This window comes from Daktulosphaira vitifoliae, unplaced genomic scaffold, assembly GCF_025091365.1.
Source record: "Daktulosphaira vitifoliae isolate Bord-2020 unplaced genomic scaffold, ASM2509136v1 Scaffold_1, whole genome shotgun sequence".
NCBI classification, from domain to species: Eukaryota; Metazoa; Arthropoda; class Insecta; order Hemiptera; family Phylloxeridae; genus Daktulosphaira; species Daktulosphaira vitifoliae.
The window spans coordinates 64503696-64526196 of record NW_026099572.1 but is presented as its reverse complement, the minus strand read 5'-3'; the positions used below and the strand labels follow the sequence as shown (position 1 = coordinate 64526196).

Below are 22501 nucleotides of genomic sequence, written 5' to 3'. Positions count from 1 at the left end.
TATTGATAGTCATAATTTACAATAAACACTACGTGACTGTGACAGCGATGTTATAAAAACTAAACAATAAAAAATTATATAGTTTAAAAAAACACGTTTTTAAAGCACATCGAACTAAAAAGTTAAAAATAAGGTAAAAAAAAATAATGAACGAAAAATAATATTATATAATAATAGTAGTATTATTGTTAAAAAAAGCGTGGAGGCTTTGTGCCATATTTTTCGTATATTGAGTGCCCGACGCTGTTTTTACAATAATACTAATATTTTTCGTTCATTTTTTTTTTTCACCTTATTTTTAAAATTATTTTAAACTTTTTAGTTCGATATTCTTTAAAAGCGTGTTTTTCAGATTTTTTAAACTATATTTTTATGTTCATCTCTATCATATTTCTCCAATTCTATAAATATCTATGAAAGATAAATACTGCTAAATAAAGTCAAAAAAATATTTTTAAGATCATTATTATTATTAGAAGAAATTATGGTCAATGATAAACCAATCATTCTGAACATATTGTAGCTAGATTGGTTTATAAGTCGCACAAGTGCCGAATAACAATATTTTATTTAGCCGAAATGGTGACAAGGGAAAGCGTTTGTCATCAATGTAAAAACCTATACGCACGTGCACATAATAGATAAGGATTTTCTATTTTGTATATGGCCGTTTATTTATCATTTAAAACTGCTAAATTGTGATAGCGTGTATTATATTATATATATATGATAGAATAGTCTTTTTGATTCGTTAATAGTCAAAATCACGTGCATTTCATTTTTAATAATAATCATTTAGTTTAAGAAAGTGTGTATATTCGTGGAAATTTTGTTTCCTGTTCAGCGATTCTAATATTTTATTAGGATTATTGTGAATGTCATGTTGTGAATATCTATGTTATTGATTTTATCTTATTGGTATAATTTTCATAGGTTCTAATTTCCTATACACGAAAGCAATTTTATGTATTTTTAAAGAGACATTTATATATGACGTTTATAACTCTTAACTACGATTGACATCATGTTTTTGTCTCCACTTACATCAAATGGAGTTAAGGCGTTTTTGTCTGTAGATACATGGACTGAGGTTTGTTTTATTAAATGCTTACAGTTATTATTACAGTAGTTTCCATTTCCATAACGCGTAACCGTTGTTTACTTATTAATTACAAAATGTTAAGTTTAAGTTTGCTAATTTTACTAATTGAATATTTAATATTATTGTAATGATTTTCGATAGAATTCAGTTAATTTATTGTATTTATAATTAACTAGTTTTTATAATGATTATTTTTAAATATATTTAATTTTTAGTCATCATGTTTATTTCTCTATGTTCTATTAGTAATTGAATATTAACTGTTAGAAACTAAAAATAATTATTGGATACTTAATAAGTTTTAATGACTTTTATAAAATGTATTATTTTGAATTGTTGTATTTTACCTAAAGAATGTTTTTATAGTTAAAATCTTTCAAACTAAATTCAGGATCCTGATTTTTTATTATAATTAAACAAAATTGTGTGATTATTGACAATAGTCAGAAAACTAACCTATTTGTATAATTGTATCATAAAATAAATTATTAAATCTATAGTGTTTCATAAGAATAGTTTTTAAATTAATTGTATTTAATATTAAAAACTAATTGCAGTTTTTGAACTGTTCTTAGAGCTCTTGTCTTATAATCTATTGGCTTGCAATTTAATTGTTTAATTTTTTTTTAATGAATTTATTTTATAGGTTTAATGACATTTTGATAGGATAGTATAATGGCCAAATAGCTACAGGCCTTAAATGAAATATCGCATATCTGTATAACTATCATTATAGTTTTAAAATTTAAAAATTCAATAATTATTTAAAATAATTCTGTATTTATGAAAAACAAATTTTCTATTTAGAATATTGACATATCGTCAGATTTAGTCAATATATAGACATATTTTTGTAGAAAAAAAAAACATTTTAAAAAGTTTTATAAATAAGCTCATTGATAATTTAGTAGTTACATAATATATATCTCTATAATTTTATTATTATAGGTTATAATTTTATTACGTTTATTATTTTAAATATTATAAATATAAGAAAAAGAAATGTAGCTGTGTAATACAGCTACATCTAATTATATAATATTTTATTGTATTTTTTATCAGGTAATTTTGATTTCAAGTAAAACTACTATTAATTCTGTATATTTTGTTACTACTGAAGATAAGTTAAAAAAAAGAAAAGATGATAGTCATAAAATTGAAGTACAGAGTAGTTCATATGAAAAAGTTAAAGATTTCATTCCATGGTCACTAGTTGCTGTGGAAATTGATGGCAATTGGTAAATAAATATATTCATTAATTATAATTGATATTAGTGTTGCATTTTATTTTAAATTTAAATTGTTTTGAAAATTTTTCTTTTTTTTATATGTATTTTTCTTATGTCTTATAAGAAATTCTATGTAATGTTTGTTATAAGGAATCTTATGATTATTTTGTTGGTAAATATACTGCTATATATTTTTTTTTTGAAGTGAAGCGAAAAAAAAATTAGGTTTGTTTTTAATTTGACTCTTTAATGACTGTCTTATTTTCTACATCCCCTAAAAATAAATTCTAGGACACTTAAATGTACCTCTTATGTAAATTAATTGAATATTATTTATAGTATTACTTGAAAAGTACTAAATGGTCATATATTTATAATGTCCTTACATTTCTTTCACACTGAAAAGATTTAAACATGACAATAAGGTTTTTTTGGTTACTAGGTACTAGGAATTTGAGTAATTCACATTATCTATATAGTCTGTATTTTTTTAATGGTTCTAATTCTTAAATTTTTATTTATTACCTGAATTTAATGAAATAAAACAATCTAGTCATTAACATCGAGTGTTAGAATTTGAATATTGATTTGTTCTTTATAAGAGATTCTATACAGAAATTACAATTTTAAAGGTTATTAATGTTAAAAAAACAATTATTTTTCATTTAAACAGTGTCAAAAATTCCATTTATGTTTAAACAAGATTATTATTTTTGAAATGCTGCGTGAGACTAAAGTAACCTTTTGTAGCAAAACGGGGAATTTGAAGGAAGACTTATGATTATTTCTAAGAAAACAGAAATATAATTATGTATATATATATTTTTAATTCAATTTTTTTTTACACATCTGCTTTTATATTCTGTTTTCTAAGAAATTATATTTATAGATAATAAACTTGCTATTTTATTTTTTATTTGGCCGTATATGCAATTATTAGATCTGGTTCTAACTATTTATTTTTAAAGTAACGGCCACTTAATTAAACTTAGTAAAAACTCATGTCAAAGTTAACTTTTACTTATTTTTAGGTTTAGAGGAAAATTAATAAGTTACAATGAGTACCAGCAAGATGATACTTGGATAGAATTAATTGATTGTGGTTCAATGTATCAAACAAAACTTAAAGATTTATATATACTTCCATATTACCTCCTTTATGAACCATTGGTAAAATTTTGATAAATATTTTGTTAATTTGGCACATAACTTAATTTAAATATTCTTTTTTAGTGTCTTCCAATTAAATTCAAAAACTTTGTGCCTAAAGAAAAATATCTGAAAATTAAAGCTCTGTTAACTGAAAGTGTAATAATCATTTTTTTTTATTTATATAAAAAATGGCTTAAAAATATTTTAAATATTATTTTTGGACTAATTATATAGTCCAGGGGTGGGCAACTGACGGCCCGCGAGCCATTTTTATCTGGCCCGTGCTACATTTTCAAATTGGAATATACAATTTTAAAGTTTATCTACAAAAGAGATTGACATAAGCTTTTAGAAAAAATTACCTTTTCTAAAATATCCACTTTATGAGATTTCGCATTAAAAATGTTATCCATATTTGGGACTACTTACATATGTAAATGTACATTTTCAAACATTATTAAATCAAAACATAGAAATCGCCTTACAGATGAAACATTAAGTCACTTACTTCGTGTTTCTTCGTCCGAAATAAAAGTCGATTTTGTTGCATTGTCACTAGAAGCCACTCATGCTCAAAACTCACCCTAAACAAATATCAATTTATATTTAATTAAATTATTTTAATTATCCTTTTTGTATTATTACATTATAAACAAAAAAATGCTAATTAAAATGTACATTTTGAATGACTATTTTTTTTTTTTTTTTGCTTTCTATGCTCTGACCCGCTAGATTTTAATTTTTTAAAAATTGGCCCTCTAGTAACTTTGAGTTGCCCATCCCTGATATAGTTTATTATAGTAAAAATATATAACATAGTTTCAGATAAATCTGAAATTTTGTTTTTAATTTTATGATTCCATTTGCAAAAGAACATCTTTAAACATGTTTATATCAGTAAACATTTTATAGCATTTGAAATGTCCATAATACCAATGTAAATTTTGAAATTTTTGATGTTATAAATACTTTTAAAATACTCTTTAACATGCATACTTCTAATTTTTTAACAGGAACTTTATGAAGGTTATGTTTTTGTTAATGTTTTAACATCAGAAATCTCTCAAAAAAAAGTAGTACCATCCATATTAGTAGAATCTAGATTCAAGTAAGTGCATAAATAATTATAGTATAGGAAAAAAATCATGTTTTGATAATTAAAATTTTTTATTGCGGAATAATTAATAATTTCATATATTTCTTAACTATTAATTACTTTTTCGATCTATCCCTTATCCTTTATAAGGGCATCAACTTTATTTTTTTTTACTTTATAGTATTATATAATGTGTATTACCATAAATATGCATATTATACATATTTAAGTAGCTTATTTAATAAAAAAAAGATATATCCAAGAAAATGGTATTTGATAATTTTTGGAACAGTACTTCAGAAGTTATTTACAACTTTTTACTATTTTTGACTGAAAAAGCATGAGCAAAAAATTTCTTAAGATAAAAATAGTTATACATACCAGGAAAAAACATTTGAAGAATTGCTGATTGTATTTGATCAATTTTCTATCTCGAATAATCGATAAAAGTTATCAAAAAATGGACAAAATTTTCGTTGAATTTTTACTCTTATATAATATTTATATATATTATAAAAGAGCAAAAAATATGTTGAACTAAAAAAACAAAAAGAAATATTCACAAAATTATTTTTTGTTTTGTAAGTACAGGTAATTGAGTGGGTTATGATGAATGTATTAATTTGTTAATTAAAAAAGAAATGTAATTGAAGGTAATTAGATATTTGAAAAATACCATAAATCACATTTATCAAATTTTTGGAAAACAAGTATAAACTTCTTATTGGTTGTGTTATACCACATCTGCTAAAATGTGTTTCTTTTATAATACATAAAATTAAAATTATTTTTAATACTAATACTAACTTCAGAATATTTTACTGGGTGTTGTTTAATTTTTAATTTACTAAGCTAATAGTGTGTGTTTTTTGAATGAATGTTCAAAGAAATGATTTTATTTATAAAAACCTAAGAATTAACTTTTGAAATAAAATTAATTATTTTACACTACATGCATCAGTTTTAATATAATTAATTAAAAATCATGTCAAATTTTAGACCGAAGAATGAAGAAACAGTTTTACAATTAACAAATGGCTATTGCAATGGAGTTTCTGAGTATTTATCAATGTTATTTTTTTTATTTAATAAAATAAAGTAGTAATTAGAGAATAGTTTTAGAAAAAATGGATAAAATTATATAGCTCTTTGTTAGAAAATAGAATTCTTTTAATAGCAAGTTCCATTTGAGAAATGTTGAAGTGAAACTTCTTTACAGAGGATCCGAAAAAAAATGCTTGCTTCATGGTTGGCATTTTGATCGGATATTACTGATATTGTTTTATTAGGTATAGGATCAGAATTCTATTGTTCAAAGAAATATATAAGCTCAATAAACTTGTACGTTTGATAAATGATTATGCTCCATGATTGTTTGCAATTAATTGTAATATAAATAATAATTTTGAATTCTAATTTTATTAAACTTGATTTTTAATATTAAAATATTTATTTTTGATTAATATATTAATATATTACTTTTTAATATCAAAACTTTATCACTAATACATATAAATATAAAAATTGTTAATTTAATGTGAATTTAAAAGAATGTACTGCATTTATTATTTTAAATAATAAGTATATAAGAATTTAATTATACAAATTCTAAAAAAAAAAAATGCACAATTGCTAAATTGTTGCACATGTTAAATTAAATTTATTAATGCATTTTAAACAACAATGCTTTAATTTTCAAATATAAAGTGTTACATATATTTTTTATTCAAATTTAATTAAATTTATTTATTTTAATAATTATATTAAAATAAATAAGTATACATAATTAATATAAATAATAAATATATTTATTATAGTATTTATTTATATCTTAATTAATATAAATATAAAAATTAATAAATATAACTAAATGATAATATAAAATATAATTTATTATTTATGTTAATCATTTATTCTTTATTATTTTTATATGTATATAAATAAATAATATATATAATAAAAATAAATGTAATATTTCTAAATTTAATTAATGATATTAATGAATGATTAAAATTATTAATATAAATAAATTTTATCTATATGTACTGTTATTAATAAATAATAACAGTAATTATTAAAGTATATTTTATATTATAATTAACCACTTTATTTTTGAAAATTTAAGTAATTTTATTTCAAATAATTATTTTTTTGCATAAAAAATAAAAAAATCCACAATAGATGCAATTTTTAAATATCTTCATAATGTCCAATCATTAATTTTCATTAGTTATTTCAGTTATATTTCATTATTTTTTTTGTTACAATAGAATAAAATAATTTATAATAATAAAATAAAATAAATTTCAATTGAAATAAAGTTGTTAGGTGTTTTTTTAATTTATTTCAATACAAACCTAATATCTTATCGGATGATTGACTCTGAAAGAAGTTTCATTTTCATCCGCATATACTCGTAATACACTAGTATTTTATTGATAACTTAAAAACCTATATTGCATTAAGACAGTGTTTTTTAATTTTACTTATCATGAAAATTTATTTCCTAAACAAATATTTATACATTTTTAAATTGTTAAAATGTCAAGCGTCATTTTTTTGCATCGATTTTTATTTAGGCTACTTTTACTATTAATTTTAATTAATATGAAGTGTGGACAAACATTTTTTTTATATATTTTAATTTAAAACTGGTGTTATACACCATATATTATATTATATTTTATTATTCAAATATATGAATTCTGGAGTGAATGAGATAGTTTTAAAAAAAGTTATGTTTTTGATAAAAGACAATAATAAAATGAATTGAAAGTCATTCAGCAAATATTATAAGCTGTGTAGTGATAGTCATGAAAGTTAAAGGATTATAAAAACGGCCCTAAAAGCAAAATGTATGAAAAAATGGTTATCTGAAAACATCAATAGTTCATAAAAATACTTAACTTATTCATGATCCAATGATGTGAAATTTATTAAAAAGTGAATGATAAAGTTTTTTTTTCAAGAAATAGAAAATGTTCAATTAATGAGGAAAAATTGAGACTAATATGAATTTAATTATCGAGGAGTATGTTATGGGGGGCACTATTTAAAAATAAATTTTCATTAAAATGTTGGAAAAAAATTTGTTTACACTTCATATTTATAGTTTTATTCTTACTATATTATAGATTTATTCTTGAATATACACTTTTAGTCTTCACAGTTTGCCATGTCTTAGAAAAGGTAGTTTTAATAATACTATTAAGCAAGATATTCCTTTGAAAAATGGTGATAAATGTTGTATTACATACTTTGATGATTATAATGCTATTTATGTTGTAAAAACTGAAAATAAGAGAGTTATTGGTGTTGAAATAGTAGAAAAAACTGTTTTTTGTAAAGGTTTGTTTATATCTTGAAATTTGTTTTATAAGTTAAATATTTTATAAGTTTAAAAAAAGTAAAACAAAAATTACTATTCCATAAAAATACTTAATTTAGAAAAATTATTATTTACATAAAGTATATTTTATTAATTAATTTTTATTGTATTGGATTTAAGAGCCTAATTTCTTTAATTAAATTTTTCTTTTAGCTACGTCTGTTGCTTTAGTTTATTTTTATTATAATTTAGAGACGAGAACAGTAATTCCATGTAAATTTGCTTTAAAATGTTTTATGCTGTTGATTTTAATTACTTTCAGATTTTAATCTATTCTGGCTTTTATTTTGCTGTGTTTTTCCTGTACTTTTTTTATGATAAAATAAATTACATAACAATGCTATCAATACATTATGTATTGTATATAAAATTTAAATGGTATCTATGACATTTGCATGTCAGAATATCAATCATATTTCAATTCTTTTTATTATACTATATTAGAAATATATTATTTCTATAAATTCAATTTTTTTTGTAGGGAAGCTTATAATATTCATTCGTTAATGTGAATGATACATTAAATTACAATTTACAATTATAAAAATACTAGGTTACTTAATTAAATAGAAACAAGTTCAATAATTTTATGAAACAAATATATTTTAATTAGTATTAATAATATAAAATTGTTAACAATTAAAATACCATAGAAGCAATTTTAAAAATGCACAATCCCTTTTAAAAACTCTTAATGAGTTTTTTGTAAAACTTAGTACAATTATTTTTAACTCAAGTGGCGGCATCATTTTTACTTTTTTTGGTTTAAATGGTTTACTTTTACCTACTATTTTTTAAATATTTACATAATTTTATGATAAGGTATTGAAAAACATTAACCTCTCAGACTAGTTTATAATTCACCAATTTTAATGAACCTGTTGGACTTAAAAGTTTTAGTAGTACCGCTTTATTATAAACACAATTGAAAATAATTAGTTAAATTAATTTTTATTCATCAACAGATACAACTCCAAAATTGAACCCTGTAGTTGGTGATGTTGTTAAAGTTTTTTCACAACAATATAAGATGTTTTTTCGAGCCAAAGTGTTAAAGCCTCTTATAAATAATAAGTTTGAAGTAATATACATTGATTATGGTAATTTAGAAGTAGTTTCTTCTGATAACATTTATATACTTCCTGATGATCTTGTTACAAAAGTAATTATATAAATCATTTTCAATTAATACTTTAACTAGGGTCAGGTTAATTAATTTGCAATTTTTATTTTTAGCCAGGACTTGCTATTCGAGTTGGAATAAATGCCCCTGCTAAAATTAAAAAAACACCTGCTATTGAAAAGATGTTTGAACAATTTGCAAATGATTGTGAAATATTTAAAATAGTGAGTTGTGTAATGTGTTGAATTGTCTGAATTATTTACTAAATTTTATGTAACATTTACGTGATTTTTTACAGGAATTCAATGAAACAGCCAAAAATTGTTTGGATAATGTCAAGTTAATAAATGAAAAATCAGAACAAAGTATTAGTGTTTATATTAAAAAACTATTGCCAGGTTTTTATTTAACTTTAATAACATATTTATATCTATCTGTTCTATAAATAAAATATTTGATTTGATTTTTATTTCATTTAAATGAATATTTGTTATCTATATATGGTAAATTTTGTACAATAAGTAATTTTTTTAAGTCACCTTTTTTCTTTTTTTATAGTTTTTATTTTATAAATAATATATCTCGACAATCATAATAATTTAAAAGTACTAATATAAAACTATACAGTTAAGATGGGGAAAAATAAAATTAAAGTATAGTTAATACAGTTTTTTTTTTTTTTTAATTCCTACCCGTTTTTGGGTGTTGGATACCCAAAGGTCAACTGATTTAGTAGTGTACGGTGGCAGGCAAGGCTTAACACTAGGGTTTTATCAACATCTAGTGTGTCCACCGCGCCACATCACGCTCTAGTTAATACAGTAGCCATTGAAATATGTATATTTATATTAATGTTTAAGTTCATTTAGATTTATTGAATTAGTATTCCTCAGTAGACTCTAAAAAGATTTTATGGATTTTTTTTCTAAAATGACAATCTAGGATTTTCTGATTGCATTCAATCGATTTTCATAAAAAAATTAACTGTATCAAAAAATGTCTTAAAAATTTTCATACATAAATAAAGGCACTCAATTATTAATGAAAATTACTTATTAACACAAGTCAATTTTATCAATTTTTTTTGCAATAAGCTATAAAATTTTGTATTAATCTGTTATCAGAAGCTTGGTATTTTTTAATAGAAAATATATTTTATTATACTTAATCAATTATTGGATGATGACTATAAATTTATATATACTAAATTTAACTTGATATTGGTATAAATAATCAAAGTAAAAAAAACTTTAAAATTCTGCATTGTATTTTAAATAACAAAATGATATCATTTATATAACTTCTTAACATTACATACTTACAAGTTTTTTAATAAATATTGAAAATATGTTAAAATAAATGAAAAAAAATTTAAATAATATTTTTGAGGAATCAGGAAAAATATAGATTCTATTTCTTAGATGAATTCTTAGTATGCCATTGATAAAGGGATTGAAAAAGCAACAGACTAAAAAATATTTCTTATTACAGGAATTTTTAGAAAATGTACTTATAAACTCATGTATCATACTAAAATATTAACTTTTAGTGTGATAAGACCAAAAAATAAGAGGATAATTTAAATTCTCTTAAAAATAGAGTCCCTTATTTTATATGTAAAATTTTGCAAGAATTTTTTTGGTACAACTAATTTTTTTTTTTTAATATAGCTATTAAATTTGTAAAAGCCTTAATTGTAAACTAAAAAAATTCCATAGAATTTATGGATGATTGTTGGTGATCATTAGTCTTTAGAGCATGACATAGGTACCAGATACACTGTATAATTAGCATATTTTAATTTTTCATGTTTAGTATCATATTTAACCATATAAATTAAATTTTTTTTTAGATGATAAAGATGTGAAAAGAACGAGTAGTATAGCACTAAACACTGAAAATAAGAATTTAATTAGTGATTTAAAAATTACTAATAGTGAAGTTAAAGAAAATTTGAATATTCTAAAAAATGGCGATTCGGTATTTATTAAACATTTTGAAGACTCTGCTAATGTATTTGTTATTAAAAATTGCAAATGTTTTAATCAATTAATGATTGATTTAATTGAAGATAAAAGTTAGTTTTATTTTATTTCTGTTTTATTAAATATCTATTTTAAACAGTTTTCTTTTTTAATTTAATATTTGACTATAATTGAGGAAAAAATATGTATTATACTTGTATGTACAAAACATGTATAATATGTATTAAAAATGGTTATTAGTAGAATATTATGTGCAATTTTGACAATAGTGTCGAGATTTTTTTTAAATAGCTGTTATTACCTTTTTTGATTTCAATAGATATAAAGAAATAAATCTCCTAAAATATTTAACTATTTTTTATGTATTAATTTTTGTATAAATATATTTGTTTAGCCTTGGTATCACAGTCAAATTTGCAAAGAGGTGACTTAGTCAAGGTTGTGACGTCTGATACTCAATATCGAGCAAAAGTGTTGGATTTGAAGAATGATATGATAGTGGTTATGAATATTGATTTTGGAAACATTGATAATGTGTCTGCTGACTGTATTTATGAACTTTCTAGTAAGCTAAAAGAGGTATGCCATCTCATTAAACTTACGTCTGTTAAACTAATTTATGAATTACTAGATAAATATAAATAAATATTCATGTATTAATATTTATTTTAGGTTCCACAACAGATTATTAAAATAGGATTAAAAGGACCAATTATAAAACCTACTGCACCAGTGTTAAAGTTTATTGAAGATATAGAAAAAATTAAATATAATGTGGTAAGTTTTAATATTTTAATTATGTTTTTAAATTTATAATTTATATACATAGTATTATTTTTGTGTATGTAAATAAATACTATAGAATGTATAGTTTTTTTTGTTGACAAAATTTTATTTTGGTATTGAAAAATTGTATATTTACAGGAGCTAGATGAAAAAAACAGTAATGATTTTCAAGAAATAACTTTAAAAAGGGATAACCTAAAAATAAGTATTATTGATGAACTTATGAAAGTAGAAGAACAAAATTTAACAAATTATGGTAATTTAATGTATTAAGTACAGGGGTGCAAAATTGCACTGGGTAAATTGTTATGTTCATTCTAAAACTCTATTTTTTTATTATTTGAACATTTTGTTGTATATTAATAATTATAATTTGTTATTAAAACTGATAAAATTGTGCTTTTAATATGTCATATTGTTTTAAGACTTGAAGAAATCATCCAAAATTGAAAGAAGTATGCTTAAAAGTGGAGATTATTGTATTATTACATATTTTGAAGACTTTGATTGCATTTATATTGGGAAAGCAAAAAAGGATAACAATGATATTGTTTTATACAATTATAATCTTATTTTAGAAGTTATGCAGAGTAAAGGTGAGAGAGTTTTAAGTCAATAATTTGTTCTATATATTTTATATATTTAATAATAATTTATTCTCTAATGATAAAGAGTTAAATTGTCAAGGTGAATTTATTATAAAAGCTCACATTTGATCAATTTATGCAACAGTTAAATTATTTTAAAAGATGAATTTTCATAATGAATGAACATTTTTTTTAAAATTTAATATTTTTATATTTCCTAACTAATTAAAATATTGTCAAGTCACATTTTGATATTATATTATATTTTATTATATTATATTTGATATTATATAGATAGTATATGTATATTTTTTTAGGCAATCAGCTTAATGTTGTTGAACCTAAAGTTGGAGAATTCTATAAAATTTTTTCTAAAAAATTTGACATGACATATTATCGTGGTAAAGTATTAAAAAAAGAAGACACTAACAGATTTAAAGTTTATTATATTGATTTTGGAAATACTGAAGTAGTAGAATTAAAATGTGTGTTTGAATTGGAAGATAAATATAAAGAAATGGTTCGTTTTTTATAATTTTATTTTTGTTGTTTGTATTAAATATTATATAAAAGGCTTTTATTTTTTTACTTAAGTTATACTTAAATAATTTATATAAAGTTTTAATTGTTATAGTTAAAAACAAAATTTGTCGCGATACCTTATCTACTATGTGCAAATGACTGGCCGTTTTAATTTAAAAAATATGCTTTTTTACAATAAAAATGATATTATATTGCTACAACTTATTGAAAAATGTAAAATTATTACACCAATACACTAAAAATTTTTTTCTAAGTACTTTATAGATATTTCATTTGTCCGATATACTTATTTTTATTGGGTACAGCTCTTACTGATGTATATTTATAATTCATAGTATACAACTCAACAAATTTTTTTTTAATTTTGAAAAAATTATAAAATTTAAGGGATTTAATAAATTATCTTAATGTTTTGACAAGTCCACATATATATCTTATGGTATACTGTTAGAACATAGTGGAACACAATATATAAATTGTTTTTCTATTTATGATTATTGGCTGACAACTAATTTTACATAATAATTAGAATTTAATGTTTCATTAATATAGATAGAATTACCAGCACCTTATGCATTTAAAATTCCTAAGATGGTTCAAAAAACAGATGAAATTACAAATATATTTAATAATTTGATTATTCAATGTTGTCCTCTTATAATTGTGAGTAATTATTATTATTATTTTTTTAAAGTATTATTATAATTTTTGTTAAATTTTAATTTTATTTTACCCTTTTTTATTTATTAAATATTTTTACTTAGGAGTTAGAAGATGTTACTAACGATGGTACATTACAGTATGTAAAGCTTAAATATGTAGAAAATAGTAGATGTGTAAATGATGAAATTATTAAAAAATTTAAAATAGAAAGACCTTTAAAAAATGGTGATGTTTGTATATTAACATTTTTTCAAAATTTTAAAAATGTTTTTGTAAATAAAGCTATTAAAAATAAAGATTCTGAACAGTGGAATTTGGAAAATGAAGATATGATAGTGACAATAATGAGTAGTGCCGTTAGTACTGGTTGGTATCAACAATGCTTTTTTGTATGCTGTATTTTACTAGAGTTTTGGTTACTTAATAATTATTATAAATTAATAATAAAATATGCATAAGTGTTCTCTGAAAAACTTCTTAATTGTAACAAATAGTTGTAAAAAGTATATTAAGATAATATAAGGTTAAATTATTTTTGGAAAAAAAACTAATTAAATTTTGTAATAATTTCAATTAAATTTCTTATTCAAAATTAAGTACTTGAAAAAAAAAAAATGAAAACAGCCTTATAATTGTGTTATCAACCATTTAAGGAACTTAGGAGTTAGGATTTAAGTATGACTGCCGGGTAGCTCATTGGAAAAGCTCTTACCTGGATAGCAAGTGATTTAGGTTTAATTTCTAGTCCGCTTACATTTTTTCCTCGATTTCCGAGTATGTAATAATTTTATTAAAAAATACCAGAAAAAAATTGTTTATTTATAAAAATAAAAAAATGAATCATATTTTTTTAAATTTTAAAACCAACTATTTTCCCTCCAAAATCTATTAAAAAAAAAACATTACCAACGGAGAAAATCATAAGAAAAATCTCGTTGGTACCCTAGGGACCAAACCCAGGGTCCCTTGTGCCGAAATATACGTTTCTAATCACTAAGCCAGGCCGACCCCTTCCTCCAAAATCTATCCATTTTCTTTAAAAAATGATATATCTAACAACATTGAATGATAAAAAATAAAAAAAAAATCTAGCACAGGGGGGTTGCGGCACAGTGGTGACGTGGCATAGTTGGATCAAGTATAATGATATCTGACAGTGATTAAAATCACTATAAAAAAAAAACGCTTCGATGCAAATCTTTAGATAGTGTTTAATTTTAAAAAATTGGTGTATTATTCCAAAAGCTTCATGATCTGCTAGTTCCTTATTAATATCCTGATTAAATTAAAGTATGTCGAATGAAAAAGGGATTATTAAAAAATATTATTTCTCATAAAAAAATTGTATTGATCCATATATTTTTCAAAAAGTTATAGAATAATAAAGTTAAAAATGTAAAAAATAATATAGAGAATTTTCACAAGAAAATAGCATTCGGTAGCCATTTTTGCCGTGAAGGCAAGTCCAGAGGTCAAATTTTTTTTTTTCAAATTAAAATATATTGCATTACCTTTAATTTAAGATATATATAAAAGTGTCAGACCTTCCGGAACATTTTCAAAAGTTAAGTTGAAAAAGTTAATTTTTTGTAAAAAAGTTGTCATTTTAAATCCCCCCCTGTGGGCAGGTAAAGGGTCATATTTACAAAAAAAATATACCAAATGATAGGTAAAGACATCAAGCATCTATAAAAAAAAATTATATTGATATGTTCATTTTTGAAAAAGTTACGGCAGTTTTTAGTAAAAAAAATTGAAAAAATTTCGAAAATTAGCGATTTTTAAATTTGTAATTTTTTTGGAGGTTTCCCCCATTTACGGGGAACGAGGGAAATTTTTTCAATTTTTGAGGGTAATGTCTTCGACTAGATACGATTTGTGATCTTTTGACGTATCGTTGAAAGAAATCCGTTCGGTGAGAGCTGAGAAAAAGTGGTAACAGATACAAAAAAAAAAAAATAAAAAAAAACACATCATAGTAAAACCAATACCTTCTCAGTTTCGCATCGAAGCTAAAAAGATAAATTTTTTATAAGATATAAAAATAGTATTATATAACTTTAACATTATAATACATTAGTAATTTTATAATACATACATTACATAATATATTTTTTAATTTTAATTATTTTTAGATGACCTGGAGAAAAATCTTAAAATTGGAGATATTGTTAAAGTATTTTCACTAAGTGATAAAGCTTATTACCGAGGAAAAATTTTAAGTCAAAATAATGATTATTTCAATGTTTTTTATATTGATTTCGGAAATACTGAAAATGTTTTTTCAAATCAAATTTTTCAACTTTCTGATGATTTTAAAAATAAGGTTTGTAGGATATTTTTTGTTACTAATGAAGAAGTTTTAGTTACAATAATGTGAAGTAAATATTATTTTAATTTTGTGTAGTCTGGATCAGTTATTAGAATTGGTTTGAATGTTAATATTAACATAGTAAATGATACCATAAAAAACATATTTTCTGAATATATTGATGGTGGGATACCATTGTTAATTGTAAGTTTAAGACTATAAAGATTTTTTTAAAATAATTTTTGTGATAAATACTTATTAATATTTTAAAGGAATATGATGAACTTTCTGAAGATGGGTTTGAAAATTGTGTTTTAAAAATTCTTTCTAGTGGTATCAATTTAAATGATGTTGCCTTAAATGCTGCTCTTGAATCTTCCAATTATGGTAAGTTTAGTGTTAGATGTACTTATAATCAACTATAGGAAATAAAATAAGATAATTTAAGACATAAGCATGTTATCTATATTCATTGAATTTATGTATTAAATGAGGTTAGGTCTTTTATAAATATATTATACAAATATTAATTTATCTTATATATTATAATAAAAACTGTTTGCAGAATATTTTACAAAACATTTTCAAACTCTTTTGATTTAAATTGTCTATAAGTCACATTAATATTTTTAGTAAAAAAAAATTCTATTACATTTTTACTTAAATTAATTTGTCTGTTAGCATATCAGTTAAGATTGAAAAGGTTCAAATATAAAATAAATAATTTTTCAGTACTATTGTAAAAAATAAAATCATACAATAGTATAGAATTTTTTATTTAAGCTACAATTACTATATAATTTGTGTAACAACTTCATTTTTGGCTAAAAAGCTCCAAGTTAATTTTTAAATATATTTATTAAAAAAATGTTTTCAACAAAATTGTGTTACTACCTTTTTATTATAAGGTGATAAGCAGTCGATTAATGCAATATACAAAGCGATTCTAATATATGGGGTTTTAATAAAAATATAGTGAACGTCATGGATTAATGTTGAATACATTATTATTACAAAAAAATTTTTAAAAAATGTTTAAAAGTATAATTTTGGGAGTTAATAAAAACCATTAATCCTCTCTTAACCTCCACCATTAATGATATTAAACAAAAAAAGGGCTCTTTAAAGTTTTTCCGTAATAATGAGATATTTGATGTAAATAATTCACTTTCATTCATGATGTTCACCACATTTTTATTAAAATCCCAAATTTGAATACTGTAAAAAACCTTAATCTGATTATAAATTAATATAACTCAATAACAGCTTGATCCAAGTTAATTATCAGAAAAATTAATTTGTCTAGTTTATTCTTGTTACCAATAAATGTATCTGGAGAACAATTATAATAATTTAGATTTGTAGGTATTTTCAATGTATCAGTAAATACCAGTATTAGCAACAATTAAAATTAAAAAGAATCAAATTTTCAATATGTTAATACATATTGATTTCAATATTTATTAATAATAAATCTGGTTACTGATGTACAATTTATTTTTTATGTTTCTTAGTTAAAAGTAACAAGAAATGCTCTGTAGCAAGAATTTTCTCTTCGGTTAAATATTTTCTTTACTTATCATTTTATAATAGCAAACTTCTTTAATATATGTTAGTGTACAATACAATAAAACACTAGTTTTCTTTTGACACTATGTATTATAATAACACTTATTGCTTTGTTTTAATTTTACTTTTATTTAATGATATGAAATAAGATTAAATTATCAACGTAAATTTTGACTTATATATTTACAGTTAAAATGTTTAAGTGTGATGAGTAATTGAACCTTATTAGTTAACTATATGCCAACTCTTATAATTAATTTTGGGTTGTTAAATGTAATAACCATTGTTATCGTGGTATAAAAATATTGATATATTTGATGTATCAAAAATAAAACTGTGATTTTTAGATATTGATTACAGGTATGTAGATTTTAAATACCACAAGTTCTATAATAGTTAATGTAGAAATCCAGAATTGTTTAAAACAAAAAAAACCTGTTTAATACATAAGTAAATAGTTTAAACTGTTTAAATGACTCATTAGACCATTGTAAAATTTGAAATTTTTTGCTGTTTTAAACACTGCATGTTTAAAAATGTAACAACACTAAAAAGTATATTGTGACAAAGTGGTGATTCTGCAACATAAAGCCTTTTTGCATATTTTCTTGTATTTTATGTGAGACTTCTATAAGTGTCCTGTTTGATTTTTGAAAAACTCACAAAACAAAATGCTTTGAGCCATTGGAATAACTGTACAATTTGTTCTAAGAAAATCAAGCTGAAAACATATTGTTGTCTTGCATTGACTACAATTAAGGACAAAAATGATCAGATAAAGGAAATAAGTTGTATAAACTTATTTTTCTTATAACACACTGATAACCAGTGACCTGGATCAAGCTTTTATTGAATTATTTTAACTTGCAATAGGATGTAGACTTTTTAATTAGTCTGTATTTTATACAGATGATTGATTTATTATTAATCACTAATTTCTTGCAAAGCATTAATAATGTTGAGAATTGTGGTTACACCATTCTTTTTACTTATACATATACTATTTAGTGAAAACAATAACTTATATAATTTATTTTTAGAACAAAACCAAATGGAATCTCTAAATGTCAATAATAAAACTGAATTAGAAAAGGCTATTATCAAATTTCATGATGAACAACCAACTTTTGTTAGAAAACAATTAAGCAATAATGAAAATGTTATTATAAGATATTTTCATGATACTAAAAATATCTTTGTTAGTAAAGATTCTGAAAAAGAAATGTATCATCAGCTTGTTTTTGATGTTATAAATAATAAAGGTGTTTGTATTAATTATTTTTAATTTCTTAGTAAGCAATAATTAAGAATACCTAATTACTTGAACTGTAAATTCAATGCACTAACTAACTATAAAATAAACATTTATAAAAAAAAAAAAAAAACTCAAATTTCATTAATTATAACCCTATAATGTGTTAATGTATTAATTTCTCTGTCTTACTAATCACAAATTTAAGTTTGATATTGATAACAAAAATTGAAATATTATAAGTGTATTTTAAACTATAATTTTAATGATGAGTTATTTTAAAATCAAGTATGTGTTTTTATAATCTTAATACTTTTAGTTTATTTCATTTATATTACAATTCTTGCAAGAAACAATGTCTTACAAGAAATTGATAAGATTACAATATTTTAACTTTTCTTAATTTTTTCTCCTTTAGATTTAACCCTTTTCTTTTTATATTATAAAGCAATTTGTATGGATGTTAAGAATGTTTTGTTTTAGACTTAATCAAGGAAAATAATATACAAGTTGGTTCTATCATTAAAACTTATTTTGATGAACAAATTTTCCGGGCTAAAATACTTGAAATAATGAGTAATGGTGTAAAAGTTAAATTTATTGATTTTGGAAATGAGGAAATAGTATCTGAATCAAAGATATTCCAACTTCCTGAAAAGCAAAAAGTTTGATTTATTTTCAATACTTTTAAATGATCTGTTAACCTTAATTTTAAAATTAAATTTGTTTGTCAAAAAATACAAATTTAGTCTGCTGAATTCATTTATAAGATTGGAATCAAAGGATATCCATTAGTATCTAAAAATGATAAGATTGAAAATTTCATTGACGAATTAAGTTCAGAAGATATATATATTGTGAGTAAAATATTAAGTTATTAGTGCTCACAAGTAAATATTATGGTTTATCATTAAATTCATGTTTAATTACTTGGAAAATTACTTTAGAAATTTATAAAAATTGTGTTTAGGTTTTTAACTATTTTACAAATATTAAATATTTTATTAACTTATCACCTTATTACATTTGGTTTACTGTTAAAATATGTTTTATATACAATTATAATTATTTTTACCAGTGGTATATTATTTTTTTTTAATATCAATAGACCAAATTAATTTTAATTTTATTTATTTATTCTATGCTAGTATTTAAAAAATAAAATTCTGCCCCTTTAAAATAGAGTCTTCATACTTGGCCTACCTATAAGTAAGCCACTGATTCCTACTCAAGTAATTTAAATATTATAATTTTTTTTCTTATAAAATAAAATTTTATAATTTTGCCTGGAATTGTTTGAAAATTGATTATAAAGTTTATAACTATAAATTATAAAAAAAGTTATGTAAAAAATAATGTTAGGGCTTATGTATATAAAACCTCCACATAAATCTTTATCTAAGTTTCTGAGCTAGGTAGATGATAGATAAATAAGTGTTTTTTAGGTTCAACCCTCACCAAAATATTAATAAGTAAATTAATAACAAATAAAAGAGAGGAAGTAGATGAAATTTAATTTTTCAAACACAAATAAACTTTGCCTATACTTCTTGATCTAAGTATTGAATTTGTTTATAAATTGACTGAAAAATCCTGAAAAAGTCAGGAAGTTCAAAAATTTTTAATTTGTGGCAACCATTATTCATATTTTATGAAAATGCTCATTTTCAACAAAAAATGTAGATTTATAAAAGTTATAAATCATGATGTTTTTATATATATTATTGGTATGTAGGTGTATGATGAAAATAATCCTGATGGTCTACAAGAAGCAAGTTTAAGATATAAAAAAAACCATATTGATATTTTTGAAATATTATTTAAAAATATGGGAGTCTCTATAAATAAACAAGGTAATTTAAAATCATGAAATATTTTAATCAAATGTTTATTTTATTTGCCAAAACTTACCTTATAAATTGCAGAATCATTTTCTAAACTTGAGTATGCGAAGAAAAATGAAAATGAAATAGTTTCAAGAGTTATTACCGAATTTAATGATACATTGACTGACAATAAATTAAAAAATGGTGATATTGTTTACTGTAGCCATTTTGAAAACTTTCATGATATATTTCTATGTAAAGGATCTCTTGAAACAAAAGTACCAAATAATTATGATGTAGTGGTCAACTCTGCAGATTCACATGGTATTGAAAAAAATATATTTAAAAATAAATAAATTAAAATTAAATAACATGAATTATGTATTGCTAACAAGTTATATTAAATATAACTTGTAAATAATTAAAATTTAACAACAATAGATATCCACTTTCCAATTTGTCATTGTACTCAGTCAGATGTTTCACTAAATAGATGATAAACATACATTTTGAATTTAATTTACAATTTGGTTTACTATGATACTACTCTTAGTTTTTTTCATTTAGTTATGATTTATTCATAAAAGTGTAGCAAGTAATTTTTTTTTCAATTAACCATGATCATAGCAATATCATATCATATCAAGTTACATTATAAAACTTTTTAAAGGTAGTTTGGAAGGGTAACTTTTAAAAGTTATGTAAGTAGAAATTGGGGATAGTTACATTCAATTCAGCAAAGACATTGTACATATTTAATTTTTATAATATATAGAATATGTGTGATATAGTGAAATTTACAAATTTTCATTTTAATATTCTGATATTTTTTAATTAAAATTGTCACTTTAAATACTTTTCCTATTATTCGGTTTCTCAGTATTTCTACTTTTTAATTTTAAAAGTTAACAGTTTTATTTACCATAGTTAATCGTAATGGCTATTCTTGTCATTAAGCTATTAATATTGATAAGACTGATAGTTTCTTATCATGCAACAGCTATACAAAAATTTTTCATCTGAATAATGCATCTACAAACTTAACTACCATTGAGTTAAAGTGTATTAATCTTAAAAGTAGTAAACTAAAATTCTTATGTGAAATTCGATCTTTGAATTTACTTATAAATCAATTGATGGTTGTTATTTGTAGACTAAAATCAGATGTAGTTAACTTGAATTCACTGGATCAAACCAAAAAATTAGATGTTAATAGTTTTGTAGTTGAAGTAACCTAAAGGTAAGAACGAGCCAAAAATGTGATAGGTTACAAAATAGAGAGTTTAAGCTCCATTACTGTTGTAATGTTTAGACATGATCAAAGTGCAATATTTGAAATTTTAAAAAATGTATTGTGTTTATAATTTGTTAAGATAAAAGCTATAAGATTAGGAAAACCTATATTTCGGGTAAAACTCGCTTTATTAAGATATTTTTATATTCTGACATTGAAGCAAAAACAATATTGATGAGAAGCCAATCTTACGGTATTAGAGTTGGTATATATTTAAAAAATCTCCTAACAAAAATGCATCAACAACAACCTCTCTGACATTAGAGTGGAATTAAAATAGGATTGAAAATTTCGAAAATGATCTAATAATCAAATATGAACTGGAATAACTTAAAATTATTAAAAAATCAAAAAACGAGCAGCTCTTAATAGATTAATCACGAACATTTATATCTATTATCAAATTGTAAGAGATTTAAGAACAAAAATAAAGAATCTAACTATTCAATTATGTTTTTATAATATTGTAATTCCCACTGAAACCGGTTGCATAAAAATATTTTAAGCTCTGAACGTCACCTTAAAAATTATAATATTTATAGAAATGATTTATCTAGAGGTGAAGAAATTTTATTTGTAACTCAGTTGTTAATAA

At 22.1% G+C, this 22501-nt stretch overlaps 1 protein-coding gene across 4 annotated transcripts in view; it reads left to right on the top strand.

Annotated features, from left to right (window-relative positions):
• The first annotated feature begins 720 nt into the window (after window positions 1-720).
• LOC126896591 (maternal protein tudor-like) overlaps window positions 721-22501 on the top strand; it is a 40591-nt gene continuing 18810 nt past the window's right edge. Inside the window, exons 1-26 of one of the 4 annotated variants that reach the window (XM_050669517.1) lie at window positions 721-1090; window positions 2165-2340; window positions 3363-3501; window positions 3565-3639; window positions 4497-4591; window positions 5579-5638; window positions 7740-7927; window positions 8933-9129; window positions 9204-9314; window positions 9389-9488; window positions 10943-11167; window positions 11470-11654; window positions 11748-11852; window positions 12000-12117; window positions 12287-12457; window positions 12766-12968; window positions 13544-13654; window positions 13756-14020; window positions 15790-15980; window positions 16062-16169; window positions 16238-16352; window positions 18575-18796; window positions 19270-19451; window positions 19536-19643; window positions 20522-20639; window positions 20712-20936. In XM_050669517.1, the coding sequence (XP_050525474.1) occupies window positions 1025-1090; window positions 2165-2340; window positions 3363-3501; window positions 3565-3639; window positions 4497-4591; window positions 5579-5638; window positions 7740-7927; window positions 8933-9129; window positions 9204-9314; window positions 9389-9488; window positions 10943-11167; window positions 11470-11654; window positions 11748-11852; window positions 12000-12117; window positions 12287-12457; window positions 12766-12968; window positions 13544-13654; window positions 13756-14020; window positions 15790-15980; window positions 16062-16169; window positions 16238-16352; window positions 18575-18796; window positions 19270-19451; window positions 19536-19643; window positions 20522-20639; window positions 20712-20936 (3859 nt within the window). In that variant the 5' untranslated portion in view covers window positions 721-1024. Of the gene's footprint in view, window positions 1091-2164; window positions 2341-3362; window positions 3502-3564; window positions 3640-4496; window positions 4592-5578; window positions 5651-7739; window positions 7928-8932; window positions 9130-9203; window positions 9315-9388; window positions 9489-10942; window positions 11168-11469; window positions 11655-11747; window positions 11853-11999; window positions 12118-12286; window positions 12458-12765; window positions 12969-13543; window positions 13655-13755; window positions 14021-15789; window positions 15981-16061; window positions 16170-16237; window positions 16353-18574; window positions 18797-19269; window positions 19452-19535; window positions 19644-20521; window positions 20640-20711; window positions 20937-22501 lie in introns of those variants that run through there. The other 3 variants (XM_050669516.1, XM_050669518.1, XM_050669519.1) reach the window with 3 other exon arrangements.